Here is a 17,003-nt window from a genome sequence, read left to right as displayed (position 1 = left end):
ATTTTAAATCTATTGGTCTGTATCCAATTACTCCATTTTGCTAAGTGAAGTCTTCCTTTGATAGAGCAAACCCACTGTGAATAATTAGACTTCAAAGTTAATGGGATGTAGGTTTTCACGTCAAAAATTTTGCAAAGATCAATTCACCAAAAAGAGTTTTGCATTCTTAAAAATATGTTGAGTGACACCGATTCAGGGAAAAGAGTACGCAACCAATAAAGCAGCTCTGCCTTATTTCAGCCAGTGCAGTGCCTGTTGCCAGCATATGAATTAGTCCTAGTCAGGGCTTTTTTTTCTGGGAAAAGAGGTGGTGGAACTCAGTGGATTGCCCTAGGAGAAAACAGTCACATGGCTGGTGGCCCCGCCCCCTGATCTCCAGACAGAGGGGAGTTGAGATTGCCCTCTGCACCGCTGGCGTGGAGGGCAATCTCAACTCCCCTCTGTCTGGAAATCAGGGGGCGGGGCCACCAGCCATGTGACCATTTTCAAGCGGTTCCGGAACTCCGTTCCACCACGTTCCAGCTGAAAAAAAGCCCTGGTCCTAGTAGAGCTTTACCAGTACAGGGGTGAAGTGCACGTATGGCCTCCAGAAATGTGCATGTCCTGCCAAAAGGGGTCTGTGCTATTAGCACAGATAACCTGGGGAGGGCAGTGGAAGGTGGCAGCCCCTTGCCTTTAAATCGAGATGATCTCTCTTCTTTGCTTTTCATATCACCCACAAGCACTCTCAGGGTGAACCTACATGTGACAATTTGTAATATCTCGTGTTTGGGTTCCCCTGATCCTACTTTAACAAGACAGGCAAACTTCAGGTGCAAGGTAATTCATTTCCTCAAGTGTGTGGGGCCTTGAATCAAGTTGAGACTACTGCATGGGGGAGAAAGGGCGTCAGCCTCCCACCCGCACCATTTCATGACTCCAAATGTTTAGGGGGGGGTCTCTCTTGGCTCTATTGAGGGGCTGCACATAAGCTGATGGGCCACTTATCCGGGACCTTTCCCCAACAAGTAGCCATTTCAGGCTATTTTAGGGCCATTTTTTATTGGGATCTTCTAATTGAAGACCCCTTCCCCCCACGCTATAGGCTGATTCCGCACACGTTGGATAATGCACTTTCAATGCACTTTATCAATCGTTTGAGGCGGATTTTTTGTTCCGCACATGAAAAAATCCATTCCAAATGATCTATAAAGAGGATTGGAAGTGCATTATCCAACGTGTGCGGAATCAGCCATAGTCTCGATCTGAATTGAAGCCCGACGCTCTTGGGAAATGAGTTCCTTTTCACTTGACATCTGACTACCTCAGAGACAGATTGGGGAAAATGATAACATGTAGTTTGACCCTCGGATTAGTCTACTTGGTTGGGCAAGGAGTCCTGAATGCTGCAACTGAAATGACACTCTTTTGGCCTGGAGGCAGCACAGCAGGGGCATAATTAACTGACATTACTCCCCTGGTCCATTCAGAAGGTTCAGTATTGAGTATTTAATTCTCCATTCATTTGCCAACTCCCATTATAAGCCAACTATGATTCATTAAACAGCTGTTCAAATATTACTATATCAATTTCCATAAGTAATAACTCTAGATTTTTGTACATTCTATTTAGCACATTGATTATTAGATGCAGAACTACAACACATTTTTATACTAGTAGAGTTTATTATTTTGAGCTTATATAAACTCTTCTTTAAAATACATTATTTCATTCAAGATGTTAGTGGAACAGATGTTCCTTGAAAGTGTTTATTTGTTGAGGCTCAATATTTTTGGACTTCGATAATATAACTGATTCTTTCCTTTGCCGGGGATACAGATGGAAATACAGACAAAAGCAGGCACCCACATTACTATTGACGTAAATTGCAGTTACATCAGTCAGTGTAGATATATAGCATACGTGACAGATGGTTTCTTGGAGCTATAACTGCTCCTAAGGATATTCCATCATAAATTCCCTCCTATCCCACTGTACTGGGCTTCCCAATTGTAAAAATCCTTTCCAGGAGGACTTCAGTACTAGATTGCATTCTTGATAACATGTCATGCATAATCCACAGCTCCCCACTATCTCAGATTCAAAACTTTATTCCCTATTCTCCCCCCCCACTCTCCTTTCTCAGTTACAACCGCTAACTCACTAGCACTGAAATACATTACGCCCTTCTAAGCTCATCGAATTCAGTGAATTTGGAATATACCAAGTGGGGACCAGAAACAAAATGCTGCAAATTGCGTCAGAGAGCCAAGCTACAAGTGACGCCTGACACAGGTTGGACACTTGTCAGCTTCCCTCAAGTTTTGATGGGAAATGTAGGCGTCCTGGTCTTGCAGCTGTAATGGAGAGCCAAGCTGTGAAACCAGGACGCCTACATTTCCCATCAAAACTTGAGGTAAGCTGACAAGTGTCCAACCTTTGTAAGACGTCACTTATAGCTTGGCCCAGAGTGTCATGGAGGGGAGACAATGGGACCCCTTCTTACAGATCCTCCTCTTCCCCCCCTTCCTCCACAGTCCTTCTCCTTTTCTCAGAGATCTTTCCCTGTCCTCCCCTGTGGCAAAGATCTTTCCCTTTTCCTCCCCCTCCCCATTACCCCTTATTTGCCTCCCTGGCAAACACCCTAACCGCATTCCCTCCCAAACGCAATTAACCATTTCTCCTCACCATCACACACCTTTCTCCTTTCCCTTCTTCACTCCCTAAAGCCCTCCCCTCTTTCCCCCTCTTCCTATTCACCAGGGATTGCTGGGCTCAGAGCTGGCCTTCGCTGGGCCTGCACGGTCTCACCACGCTGCAGTAGTTGGGCGGGGGGGCGCGGGGTGGCTAATATATACACACACACACACACACACACACACACACACACACACTAATCTTATATTAGTATATAAGATTTAGGATCGCACTGTGAAACTTCAGCATCAAAATCTTAACTCCCTCTTTCCCACTATCTGTTGTGGCTGGTAACTTCAGCACACACTTGTTGGTTCCTGCGGTCATTTTACTGCTGTACCCCCACTAAACCCTCCCCAGCTAACAAGAACTGAATGTGCTCCAAGACATACAGAATGTTGAAAGCAGATGAGAGTCAGTTAAAGAAGAAAGAGGGGCGGATGACATTAGAAGAGCAGATACAGAGGAGTTGGCCGTGTTAGTCTGTAGTTGCAAAATAGTAAAGCACCTTGAAGCAGTAGCACCTTGAAGACTAACCAACTTCATTGTAGAGTAAGCTTTTGAGAATCGCAGCTCTCTTCGTCAGATGCATCGTCAGCTTTCGAGAACAACAGCTCTCTTCGTCAGATGCTGTGGAAGAGAGCTGTGGTTCTCGAAAGCTGACGATGCATCTGATGAAGAGAGCTGTGATTCTCAAAAGTTGATGATGTATCTGACGAAGAGAGTTGTGGCTCTTGAAAGCTTATGCTACAATAAAGTTGTTAATCTTAAAGGTGCTACTGGACTCTACGATTTTAGAAGAGAAGAGCAAATTTTGCAGAGAGGTGGGGATTCGCACATTCTACTTGCTCCACAATTCCCGGTGTGCCCCCTGCTTGTGTCTGGCTTACTTTGATGCTTTTAAAATATTGTCCACCACTTGTGATTTATATTATACAACAACAGCATCAATAGGATAATACTTTGCATCCTGGGTGCCGTTCTAGTGTACATTTCCTATTTGATATCCCTGTATGGATAACCTTTCAAAGTAAATGTTACAATAGTTTTCCATTGTTTTAAAAGGAAGTAGTTTTATTCTGTAGCAGAACCTCAAATATGATGGCCTCGCCTAGCTCACAGCTTGAAGTGCATGCTTCTTTGGGGTAAAACTGAAGAGCAGTTTTCACTGTATGGAAGAGGTCTAGCGCCAGGTAGGCTGTCTCATGTTTTGTTTTTTCATTTATTAGGTGACGCTTAACAGAAAACCTTGTTAAAAAGATAGTCAAGTTTTAAGGACTTATTGCACCTGTTTGGGGTGCAGTGTGGAACAGTTGAAGGTTTTTAAGGTAGTTTATAACCGAGTAAAAGAATAAATTGACTTCAAGAATGAGAAGCAAAGGGAGGGTGGGGAGACAGCATGGTATAGCCTGATCTTGTCAGTTCTCGGAAGCTAAGCAGGGTCACTACTTGGATGGGAGACCACCAAGGAAGACTCTGCAGAGGAAGGCAGCGTCGGTCCACCTCTGCTTTTCACTTGCCTTGAAAATCCCATGCCGGAGTTGCCGTATGTTGGCTGCTACTTGATGGCTCGTACATCTAGGAATTTCAACTCGCTCCTATGTCGCAGGTCCAGGAAAGAGTGCTAATGAAACTCCCGAATATTTCAACTGGATGTTGCAGTGTTAACCTGACTTATGTTTTGGAAGGGATTGGATTTTAAGATCATACTGCTTGTTTGATATTCTCTTCAATGCAACAGGTCTAAATCACGCCTAGAATTGCATTAAAGATTCACAGTGCAATCCTAAGCCCGCTGATGTCAGTGGGTTTAGACTGGAGTAACTCTGCTTAGGGTTGCTCAGTAAACAGTAGTTTTGACCTAATGTTTGGCTTTGAAGTGAAGGTTGTCTTTCTGAGCTGTTTCCATGCACATTGAGAGGAGTTTTCCATGGAACTTTTCTAGATGCTCCATAGTTGTACGATTTGACCAGCTTCAAGTAATGTAACGTGGATAGCTCGCAGTAAGATGCAGGAGTGCCCAGAATGTTTTGGCATAATATTTTTGCAATGAAGAATAAAATAACTATTGTAATAGGACCTCTTTATCCTCCTTGAGTCTCAGTGAGAAAGGTGGATGATAAATTATGTGCATAATTAAATATTGTTCACATCCTTTTGATATGTATTGTATTATTTTTGTCATGTTTGGAACTTAGGTTTGGTTTGTGTATATGCGTTTGTGCTAGCTTTACTGATAAATGAAATGACTATTAAAAATACAGATTTTAAAAATTAAGTGCTTAAAAATGTGAGATCTAATATAGGTATGGTAGAGAACTGTGTTTGTGTTGTGCATAAAGGAATATACTTGTTATTTTCAGCAACATTTTCTTTTTTGCAGTATGCAGTGGTGGATGCATGTAAAGCAAATGTTTTCCTCTTATGTTAATGTCTGTAGGAAAGGAGAGCGATTAACAGGCAAATTCATCCTGTCTTTATTTAGGGAGGGAAATGATGGCACGTAAGTCTGTTGAGCAAAGCTGCAAGATTTCTACCCCTCTTGCTTTAATGGGCAGCTCACTGCCTGGTTTTCTATTGATTTCTTCCTCCTTATCAGAGATGTTCAGCTCCTCTGTTCTTGGGGACCACTCTGTTTTCTAGACAGATGCCCTCATGTACAAGCAAGCACTGCTGGGGCCTTTTACGCAAACTCACAGCGAAAGCTGTGAAACTGAAGTGGAGAGTGTTTTAGTTCTTGCAGCCTGGAAACAGTTTGCTTTAATGAGTGATGCTCAGGGAGGAGTTCCCTGATTCAAGGCTGGTTTACACAGGCAGGAGAGTGAGGGGGTAGAATACTCTGCAGGCCCCATGAGTTGGATTCCTGTTGAATGCCTCTTCATATAGAAAACTCCTGCAAACAGAAAACTAGCACAGGACAGAGAGTATATCTTTTCTCTTGGCTTGCTGTGCTAGTTTACTGTTTGCAGGGAGGAGCCATCATTAGGAGACAGCCCATATACTGCGATTCGCCACCAATAGTCTGATGTGGGGCACTTCCTTCTGCCATCTCATCCTTTCCCCACCTCATTCGCTCCCATTTTATATCAGGTCTTACTGTTTGATGGGGTATGAGCCAGATAAAATAGTTTCAAGAGCCAGATCTGCCCTACAGACTGCCAGTTGGTTCTTTCCTCTCCGCACCGTCTCTTTTGGTCATCACTGCTTTTGCTTTTAACACCTTCTCCTAACCTGGATAGCTCAGGCCAGCCCAATCTCAGCAGCTCAGCAGAGATGGCCTTGGTTAGTAATTGGATGGGAGACCTCCAGTGAAGAGCAGGGTTGCAGAGGCAGACAATGGCAAACCACCTCTGTTAGTCTCTTGCCATGAAAACCCCACCGGGGGGGGGGTGTCACCAGAAGCCGGCTGTGACTTGAGGGCAGGGTTTCATTTTCATTCCTACCATCTTATATAGAGAGTGGTATCTTCTCCCCCCGCGCCCCCCCCACTTCTCACTTATGTCCAGGCTCATAATACTCTTTTGTAATTTTTTCCATCTAAATTTGCTCTTTGTATCTTGTTTTTAACGCCACTAAGACAGACAATTGGTCTCATTCAGATGTGGCACTCCCTGATACCTAAAACATAGTTTTGGTCATTTGAGGGGAGCTGACCGATTGCACCTCCTCTTCCTCCTCCCCCCCCCACCCTCAGGCCTGCAGGCTGTTTTTCTCCCCTTACCCAGTCAGCATTAACTCTAGGCAGTATTGCCGTCAAGCTGGCAAAGACCATTACAGCTCACCTTGGCTAGCTTTGAACTGCTGTGACTCGTGGCAAATCTACTTTTGCTGGTGTTCTGTGGACAACACTAACCAGAGATTGCTGCACTGTAGTTAACCACTAGCCAAGGGGGGAAGGGCTGTGGCATTCCCAATTCCCAACCCATGATCAGGCTGAGCCAGGCCCCGTCTTTATCTTCTCCCTATCATATTCTTTCCACTACTGACTCTTTCCTGCTGGTGAAACGTCAGGAACTGCAATGCCAAGACCACGGCTGTACTGCCCGGAAAACCCACAACAACCATCGTTCTCCGGCCGGCCGTGAAAGCCTTCGACAATATATCTTTCCTTTCCACACTTTTTACTGAAACATCCCCCCCCCCCCCCAGATACTAAGTCCTTTGATCTTCCCTCTTCGGTCAAATGCCCCCTTTGAACTCCTCTCTCCCCAGTAGCCCTGATGTCCTTCCGAGTCTTTATCACGGCTCCCTGTTACTCTCGGCATCAAATTTCAAGTCTCTACAGTCCAAACACTCCCTGTTTCTGTCCCTGAGACTATATCCTTCCCCTGTTGTTCTTTTTCTGTCCATTTTGCACATGGTTGCTGACGGAAGAAAATTTTCTGTGTAACATGAATGGAAATGTAAAGAAAGCTACATGGAACGTAACGCAGTGCACATGGTGCTGCACTGTAGATGCCAGTGAGCCAGGAAAGCCACCTACCTGTGCGCTCTCTGTTTCCATCTCAGTTGTGTTTGCTCCTGCCTTCCCTTTGCCTTCTTTCATGTCGCTGAACCTGGGTGTTTCCCCCACTTTCTCTTCATTAAACCAATGATCTCCAGGGTTGTGCTTTCAGTAGAGCTTTTCCTGACCAGCCTGGCAGGTCCTTGACTGCTGCCAAGCTTTGCCACATTTTTTTCTGCACAGGTTCTGTGTTTTTAAAAGCTGTCTGAAGGAAGGAAATTCAAAAGGTGCAAATTGTCCCATCTCCGCATTAATGTTCAAGTCACGAAGAGAACAATCCTTTTGTTACTATCTCCTTCTCTATCCCATCCCATTATTTCATACTGTCACATTTAATGAAAATGATCTTGATAATATCTGAGCAGCTGATCGAGAGAGAACTTACCAGCCATTCCTTTAGAGCTACCGGCTGTACGGTTCTTTGTAAGTTCTGCGGCAGCAAAATAAAGTTTTTCTTGCTAGGCATCCCAAGTGATCTCACTCGATTATCCACCATTAAAAAGCTTCTTCTAAGTTCATTGAGGTGCTCTCTAATGGAAAATGTAATAGATTTAGTGGAAATTTCTTGCACTCTCTGAATTAGGTTATTCAGCAAATTCTGTCATCTAATGTTCGAGTAGAACTTGAATGTAGCGTATTGCACTTCTGTCCCATTTATGCAATTATTAAAGGATCCGGTATTTGAGGGATTGGAAGAAAGAAAGTTACATCTCTTCATACTTTCCAAGCATTTCATGAGGTGTGTAAATTTTTAAGAAATAAAACAGATGACCACATGCTTCAGTTTGTGAAACTCATGCAATCTTTTAGTAACACAATTTTGCAAATGAAGACACACTAGACATTTCTAATCTGCAGTACTAATTAGGGCTGTATCCTTGGCCGATTCCAGATGACTAACCTTAAGTCACTTCATGCCGCCCTCTTCCGGATCGCGACGGGGAAAATGCGAAATATCGCGTTTCCTCGCGCAAGTTTTGCGCGACGACGCGCAAAACTCGCGCGAGGAAACGCGATATTTCGCATTTTCCCCGTCGCGATCCGGAAGAGGGCGGCATGAAGCGACTTAAGGTTAGTCATCTGGAATCGGCCCTTCTCTGTTCTTCACAACTTTAGTTTATGGGTAAAGGGACAAGAAACCAAGTGGGACATTTTGTGATTCTCTTCTAGAGTAGCCAGGAGGACACCAGCACTAAAGCCTAGAGAGGCAACTGCATTTTAACAGGGTTCAAACATGTTGTTGTTCCTTAGAAGAAAAATAATGTTGCTCAACTTGTACTTGTGATCTGTTATATGTCAGTATCTACAGATGGGAACTGTTGTGAGTAGGAATAGTAGAGTAATGCTTAGGATGTGGGCTGTTTCTAACACTAAATTGGTGTGTTGAACGGGAAAGGCAACGCTTCTATAATGAACTCATATGAAAAGTGTTCCTCTCTGCCATAAATCGGAAAAGAAGGGAAGAACGAGAAGATCACTAATATGGTTAATCATTATGTTTGTTAGCTCATCAAACATTTGTAAGAAATATTTTGTATTATGTGGACTGAATTTATGTCTATGACTTTCAAGAGCAGTTTCTGTTATTAAATATGAAGATAATTGTATAGATTAATTATGAAACGATGGAATTTGAGTTAGAGTGTAGAAATAAGATATAATAGCACCGGTTTGTAGCATCAGTTTGACACTGTCCCTTCCATCATGAAAAAGTAGATATGTGGGCTTTTTTTCAGCAGGGACGCGGGGGAACGGTGTTCTGGAACCTCTTGAAAATGGTCACATGGCTGGTGGCCCCACCCCCTGATCTCCAGACAGAGGGGAGTTGAGATGGCCCTCTGTCTGGAGATCAGGGGGCGGGGCTACCAGCCATGTGACCATTTTCTCCGAGGGCAAACCACTGAGTTCCGCCACCTCTTTGTCTACAAAAAAAGCCCTGGTGAACAGGGTTAGTGGATGTCAAATGAGAGAGTCGGTCATTGTGGTATAGCAATGGATGGGGATCTGAGGGGCGGAGCCTCGAATCCCCGTTCCGCCATGGAAGCTCACTGGGTGACTTGCCGCCGGTCATACATTCTTCCAGACTAATTTAGCTTACAAGGTGATTGTTGTAAGGATAAAATGGAGGGGAGAATAACATTATAAGCTGCTTTGAGTCCCCATTTGGGGGAAAAGCAGGATATAAATAAAATTTTGTTTTACTCTTGATTGTTCCTATTTGCGCTAAATTCTAACATGCTTATTTGTTACAGTCAGACCAACAAAGAGTCTTATCAAGCAGCTTAGAGACTTAATAGGTGTAATAGGTGTATTTTAACATCAGTTTATCTTTAGTTGGAAAAAAAATTGGGAACAGCAGTAAGTTGAATGGTCTCAGATTTTGCAAGGTAACAAGGGACCTGTTCACACAACAGTAATTCGTGATGGTGGTGTCCGTGTTGGCTAAAATAGATCAGATCTACACTTACTGTGTGAGCACTAGTGAAGTTACACAGTCAAACTACTACAGCCTCTGTGATTCATGCTGTGTATTGAGAACATGTTTCATATTCAGAAGACTATGAATGTGACTGCTGTATTTCAGAGTTCTTGAAATGCAGATCCATAAAGTGCCTGTTTGAAGGTAGCATTGCAGCACAAACTTGAGAATGTTACCCTTTTTGTGTTCATTCACAACTTCTTACATGTACAGATTATGCCAAACTGTGATGTGAATTCTGTACACTGCAGCAGGCATGGAGTGGAGAAGACCCAAGCCTTTACGTTCCATATGTTAGGGACTCCGTGAAATCCTGTTCTGTGTTTTACTGCATGATAATTGGGTGGCAGTTAGCAGTGCACACGCCCAGTGTTAAGGCTAAATGCATGAGCCCCCTTGCTTGATGCCCCACATAAAGCCCGGTTATGGGGAGGTTGCACCTAGTTTCTGTGTGGCCTTGTAATGATGTCTTGCTGTTTATTTATATAGAGTGTTGAGATAAGAGGAGAATGGACATTTGCTAATGAGAGCAGCAAAATTGCAATGGCGCGACTAACACATGCTGGTGTCCATTCTTCTTCTTCTTCCTTCTTCGAGAGCAGTTTCCCAGAATCTGCTGTGTAGCAACGGAAGGAACTTTGTTCCATAGTATAGTAAAGGCTGATAGAAGAGACACACAGATGGATTGTTTTAAATTGGAATTAAATTGGCTTCATTGTTACCAATCAGAATCTCAATTGGTTGTGTGTGGCAAGCATCACTGATACTGCAGAAAAAAGGGCTGCAGAATTAATGCAAGCAAATTTATATTCTGTAGAAGCATTAAGTACAGATAATAGAACTGAGTCTTAAAACTCCCTTAATGAGAGACTAATTATTTGTATATTTCAACTTTATATCTGGAGTGTCTTGGTATGAGCCCTTACTATAACCTGATAACAAACAAAGATTGTTTTCAAATATGCCTAACCAATGTCTTTTGTTTTGTTTCCCTTCTCACTATTTCCTCTCTTTACTCTTAACTGGAAGAAATGTCAAAAAGAGAAGATACGATCCAAGTCAACAGGGTATCTAAGGAACTTGCTGGAACAGCTTTCTGTGCATTCCTGGATTTTGGTTCTGGAAGCATTTGTAGTAACTGTATAGGAAATTACATCACTGCAAAAGAGAAGTAAGAGAGAAAACCACACACTGAGATAATTGTAAAAGGGCTGAAGGAAAACTGTCCTTCTGGAGTTTTGTGTTCAGGTCTGGACTTCCCTCCAATTCTCTCTTTGGTTCTAAGGTGTTAAAGAGAGATGAAAGACAAATGTTACAAAATGAACTATTTTGATCTATTTTTTTTAAACAAAGAATGGAGCAAACCAACCAAGTGCAATAAGAGAAACTGTTTGAAAATATTCAAATAGCTGAAGAGCTTCTTAACTGGTAACTTGAGTTCGCATGATATTTTTCACATTAATGACAGACTCTAGTGGCATGATAAGCTAATTTGTGAAATGGTAAACTGCATGGCATATATACAGCAAACAAGCTAGCAAGCTGGCCCCAAGCAAAATCTGCATACAAGACGACAGAAAAAAGAAAGCCTAGGACAGCTGGTTCTGGGTTCTTGCAAAAACCGCCTTCTACCAGTGTGAGACGCGCTGCTCTCTGAGCTCTGACAGCTGTATTCTTCATGAATCTTGTTTTATTTGGGGGCAAACCTCTTTGAGGTGTGGCAGATCATGCCATGGCAATGTATAATTTTAAATACTAAAAATAAGAGATGTTTGTCCTATCATTCTCAGATATATAGATTTTCTTAAAGGTTTTGTTCTCTATGAAAAATCTCTTGTTTGGGTTTATAAAGCACTTTTTAAAAAAAACAACTTCCCTTTTAATTCCTCAGCCCCCGCAGGTTATACAAGCAGGGGTTCTAGGCTTGCTCTTAAAAGGCATATGTTGCATGCAGGTACAGGGAGTTCCAGAGAAGAGAGGCGTGCTTTTTAAATTTGTATGCTTGAAACCAAAAAAAACCCCATCCCAAACCTATTAATGTGTGTAAATGCATCTGTATGCAATGAGTTTTCCTCTTTCCAAATGCATTATTTGCTGTCATGCAGATATGTTGTATATATTGTAAGTTGACACCCTTTCAGATTAATCACAGAAGTGCCAAGCTTATAACTTTTGATTTTACCATCTATTTTCCTTTCACTATCTCGCATCATATGAAAGGAAAAGAAGCCTAAATAAGCCTTAAAATATCCATTTAACACTGAGAGCTTTTAATAGGTTAAGGCTTTCCGGCGTGTTGTTTTATATTCCCCTTCATCACTCCACCTTTTTCTGTTACAGGCGAACGTGTAAAAATTACCCCAATAGCCACCTCTCTCTTAGTTTGTGTAGTATATTTCAAAGCACAGCCTTGAATGTTTCTTCCTTGACTACTTGTGATGGTTACTGTCAGGGCCCAGTTCTGTTCCGATAGCACGGCTTCAGACGTCAGTGGGCTTCAGCATAAAATTAATGATTCCTCCTCCTCAAACACTTTCTGCCCTAGTTAGGCACTCGCTGTCCAGTGTCCCTGGGAAGGACCACAGTGGTGCAGTCTGAGCGCCAGAGTGACTTGGCTTTTGAGTGAAGTGTGCCCGTGCCGGGGCAGTCTTGTCGGTGCTGTGCACTGCTGATGGCCAAGGACTCTGTGGGATCACCCACAGTAAGGGCTGGCCAGCACTGAGCTTTCCTGCTATCTCCCCCCCCACAGCACCCCCGAGGCCTTCCAAGCTGAGGTTGGAAGTTGTGGTCCCTGTGCAGACAAAACGGCACATAACTCAAGGAGCTGCATTGAGGAGGGCAAGCCAGGTGAAATCACCCCACCTTGCTGTCACAAAAGGATGCTGTAAACGACAAAAAGCATCGACAGTTCTCCCTCCTCACTGCAGTGTCCCAGCCCACAGGGCTCTTGCTGACTTCTAGTATCGTTCAACTTTTTGGAAAGGGATGGAAAGACCTGCAGGTGCCCTTGCCTTCGGGCTTCGTTGTATCCAGCACAGTCACCCTGCATCTCGGAAGCCATGGCGTTACAAAAAAAGTTATCTATTGTACTTCCTTCCTTCTGTTGTACTTGGCTAGCACGAAGTTCAATCACAGCTGAAGCTCCATAGTTGCAGCCCTGGGCTCGTTCATGTCAAAAAACTATTTCTTGGTTACAATTGGGGTTTTATTTGTACTCCAAAGAGCCATGCAGTTCAGAGCTTTTGGTTTCTAGGATAAATCAGCAAATCCTGTTGATGTTATTTTTAGTATGTATAATAGTTTATTGTTTTAGGATAATTTTTCTACTGCATAATTCAGAACTATCCTTAATATTACCAACCACGACCATTTAAAAGGTATCTGTTGATTATGTTTTAAGGCTTAACTGTAGAAGTTAAAGATAATACAATATCTATCAGTTCTTCTTTTCTCATTCTGTTGGTTTATTATATTCCCAGTGTTCATTATCATATTAGTCTTTTCCATGGCAGTTGTCCTATAGTGTTGTGAGCAAGATGCAGGTATTTAGCTGATGAGCGTCTTTCACAATCGCCATACATTATTGTGAGCACATTATGATGAAAAGATGAAATGGAAGTCCGGCTGCATTTACTAGAATATATGTAGACCATAGATATTAAGCTGTCACAACAAATGCTAAATTTGTATGAGCAGCTGTCCATTTTGGTCCTGGGAGCAAAACTGGATCAGAGCTACATATTTTGATGTACTTCTTTTTAGGTTCCATTATTTACAATATGATACAGACAAGTAAAACTATTTTGCTTAATGCCCCTTTGAACTTGAGTGCATTTGGTATAATAATCTCAAAATAGGTGCTAAGGTCTCCTTTTTGGTTCTGTTCTGGGAGCAATGTGGTAACCACAGTCAACAATGCCATTCAATATGGTTACAAAAATCAGTTTGTACTTTAAAAATTGAATTACTTCACAAAAACATTGTAAATGTGCGATGTGATGTTTTTAATCAGACCACACTGGTCCCCGATTATGTACATATGGTAAGTGTTGGTGTAACTTTTTGTTACACTAGCAGTTTCATAAGAAATATAGTTTCTTGTCTGAATTTCTCCTCTGCTCTTCTGTTGTGTATGTGTGTGTGTTTAAAATACACAAACTTAATGTATAGAATGTAAATGATCACGCAACCACATAACTCACAGAAGTGGATTATAATTTTTCTGTGGTACTAAGGTTACATAAACAAACCTGTTGAGGGTAGATATTTATTTTACAGGCCTTCATTTACCACACTTTGTAGAGTACATATGCTACTTATATTACCCTTTTTACCATAACAGTTGTCATTTGTTGTGTCTGATGGAATAAATGTTAAGTTTTCATTTCACCATTGATACTTTTGCTCCATTAAAAAGGATTTATCTAGACAGGAAAATGTATGGAAATTTTATATAGCTTATGTTGATATGCTGCATGATCCCACTGAATTGAGTAAATTCCCCACTAAGGGGAAACCTCCACTACGCAAATTTAGAAAAATATATATTCTAGGTGCATGTTGAAAAATAAATTTACATAGAACTGGAGTTTTACAAAGTTTTCTTTACTATGCAATGATGAGTATTGCACAAAAGTTAAAATTCAAAGACAAATGTCTGAGGAACTTTACAAAATAATACTTGAATTTACTTTTGATCTAAAAAGCTGTCAATCATTTTATATTCATTATTGCTTCCACTATTAATCTTCCTTTTAAATTGTTTGTAATTATTTTTTAAGTGCGCAGTATGACATAAAACAAGTTTTTGTTTGAATTTAATACTCATCCATATCTTGTTGGCTGCTGATGAATGGAGACTCAATTGCCATTGTTCTGCATCTTAGTAAATGAGTATTAAAGACTTCATGAACATGGAAAGTCGCTACTTCTATGATTATCTTCCTCCCCCCCTTTTTAATTAAATTTTTGTGTTCCAAATCCTACCAAGGTTGCAGTCGACAATAAAGACTCGTTAGTATTTTCCTGAAACCAGAAATTTATAAATAGAAAGCCCTTCATTAGAATATCGACATAATTCTTCATCAAAGCAAGAAGGAGATTTGCCAAATGACGATTAGCAAAACTGTAACGGTGGATGGAGTGTCTCGGCAAAACTCAAAATTACGATGCAACTGAGCATACCTACCTGTGAAGGTTGTTTCACATATTACTGCAAAGATGAGTCATAGCATTTCTCCTGTGGATCAGTCCAGGCTTTTTGTAGAGTATTTAAATGATGGAAGACACACGGGAAATTGTCTGGAGGGCCAGGCTTAGCCAGTACTTGCAGACATGAGAGAGATTATAGGAAAGGTGTGGTTAACCAGAGCTGGAGCAGGGGGGGGGGTCTTAATAGTTTAATCCACTGTCCAGAAAATGTGTATACTATTGGATCCTTTGAACACCAAGCAGGAGGTGCTCACAGTCACAGCTTCTCCTACTCTTGACTTGCTTGCTGTCAACTTTCCCCCACAATGCCACAGTCTTGGCACAGCACACTGAGTTGTTCAAGCACCAAGGGGGTCTGGTTTTTTTTAAAAAAAAGCTCCTTCTCCTAGGATACTTTCATGCAGCTTAGCGGGGAGACAGAATTAGTACATAATCTGAAAGCCCCCCCCCCCCCTTCTCTTCTGGCCGCTGCAGAAATGCATGTGAGGTGATGTGGGAGCAAAAAGGGTCAACCTTCCCCCCCCCCCTCTCTCTCTCTCTCTTGGTCAGAACTCCCCTTTCAGCTCCGGCAGTTTGGCATGTACATTGTGAGGGACGTCTTCCCAAGGGAGCAGCCCCAATAAACCCAGTGATCAGGGGCTTTAGAAACGCTGTTAACTAACTACACTTGCATTCTTGAAAGCACAGATATGTGGGAATAATCTATAAGCAGGCAGAATTCAGGCAGAGCATATACTAGTAAAAGAACATAAAAGGTAATTGCTTGCTACTGCTTACTTCTCCCTCCCTTTTGGGATGGGTTGTTAAAAGGCCAGATATCCAACACCTCCCATCTGCCCCTGCCTGGAGTTACAGGCATCTCCGTCCCCACACACAAACCTTGGTGTGGAGCTGCGTGCCAGGCCACTGGGCCACCCTGTTTATGAACTTTTCCCCCTAGTTTGGGAGTTCCCTTCCTGGGCTGATGGTTCACATTTCCCCTCCAAGTCAGCTCTTGACTTCAAAACTACAGATAAAAGGAGTATAAACCAGAACTGGACGTGAAGGTGTGAGAGGGCCAGTAATAACAGGGCAATTGAAAGCCAGGCCCAAATGGTGAAAATTGGTCTATCGATTCTGCTGTTTTCCCCAGCTCCTCTGTGACCGTAGTGTCGCAATGCAAGGGCAACAGTTTTGCCGGCCTTCAAGCCTTGGCTGCTGTCAGTAAAAGGCAGGGGGAGGGGCAGGGCCCTTTCCAGGGCTGTTTGGGCCTTTGAGGGAGGACTCATTGCAACAAGGCCTGGCAGGCCACCCCTAGCGACTTGTTACCATGCAGCTTGCAGGATTCACCCAGGCTTGCTAGTGTTCAGCAGCAGCCACCCCACAAAGGCCAGTGCAGTGTCGTGGTTATCAGACTAGGATCTGGGAGACCTCTTGCATCACCATTCTGCTGTGGACACTCACTAGGTGACCTCAGGTAAGAGCCACATACCCTTATCCTAACTCTACCCAACAGGGTTGTTGTAACGATAAAATAAAGGTGAATGGGTGAGAAGGACAGAAGAAAGAGAAAGGTGAGGATATGGGGGTTCAGTAGAGGTGCCAACTCTGGGTTGGGAAATTGCTAGAGGTTTGGGGAGCAAGTACTGTGGAGGAAGTTGGAAGCAGCTCACTGGTGTCGAATGTCCACTTGAAGCAGGGGTAGATAGGCCATTAAGGAAACGGAGCGGGGGGGGGGGAGTCCTGGTGGGCTGCTGGCCTAGCAGGTGCAGCCCAGGCCCAAGTGAGGCAAGACTTGACATTCTGAGAAGTAACACATTCAAGGATAAAATCTTAGTTGCAGTGAAAACGAGAGAAAACGTTTATAGTTAAAAGGAACTTTCTCGCCTCACTGCGAGGTTGAGCTGACCTCGTAGTTCAATCACAGAAGCCAGGGAGAAAGAGTTTGCCACCGAGGCAAATTTGCCGTGTGTGTGTGTGTGTCTTTTGCTTGAATGTGCTCTCATAGATTCTAGAAGAGGGCTCCTAAAATTCCTTTAACGGTAAACTTAAACAGAGGCATTACTATCCTTGGTATGTCCTCTGGAAGAAGCAAATCTAAGGGGACCAAGTTCACAAGAGTGCATGCTGGGAAACTGAGGATGAGATCAAGT

The 17,003-nt window shown here is 42.8% G+C and overlaps 1 protein-coding gene across 1 annotated transcript in view; it reads left to right on the top strand.

Annotated features, from left to right (window-relative positions):
* ADAM23 (ADAM metallopeptidase domain 23) overlaps window positions 1-14,580 on the top strand; it is a 145,791-nt gene extending 131,211 nt beyond the window's left edge. Inside the window, 3 exon segments of the mRNA XM_054970140.1 lie at window positions 10,690-10,746; window positions 10,749-10,839; window positions 10,841-14,580. Coding sequence (XP_054826115.1) covers window positions 10,690-10,746; window positions 10,749-10,839; window positions 10,841-10,952 — 260 coding nt within the window. The 3' untranslated portion in view covers window positions 10,953-14,580.
* Window positions 14,581-17,003: the final 2,423 nt, after the last annotated feature.

The sequence above is a fragment of the Eublepharis macularius genome, chromosome 2 (genome assembly GCF_028583425.1).
Source record: "Eublepharis macularius isolate TG4126 chromosome 2, MPM_Emac_v1.0, whole genome shotgun sequence".
NCBI classification, from domain to species: domain Eukaryota; kingdom Metazoa; phylum Chordata; class Lepidosauria; order Squamata; family Eublepharidae; genus Eublepharis; species Eublepharis macularius.
The sequence above is the reverse complement of the archived record's forward strand: the minus strand, read 5'-3'. Positions and strand labels throughout refer to the sequence as shown.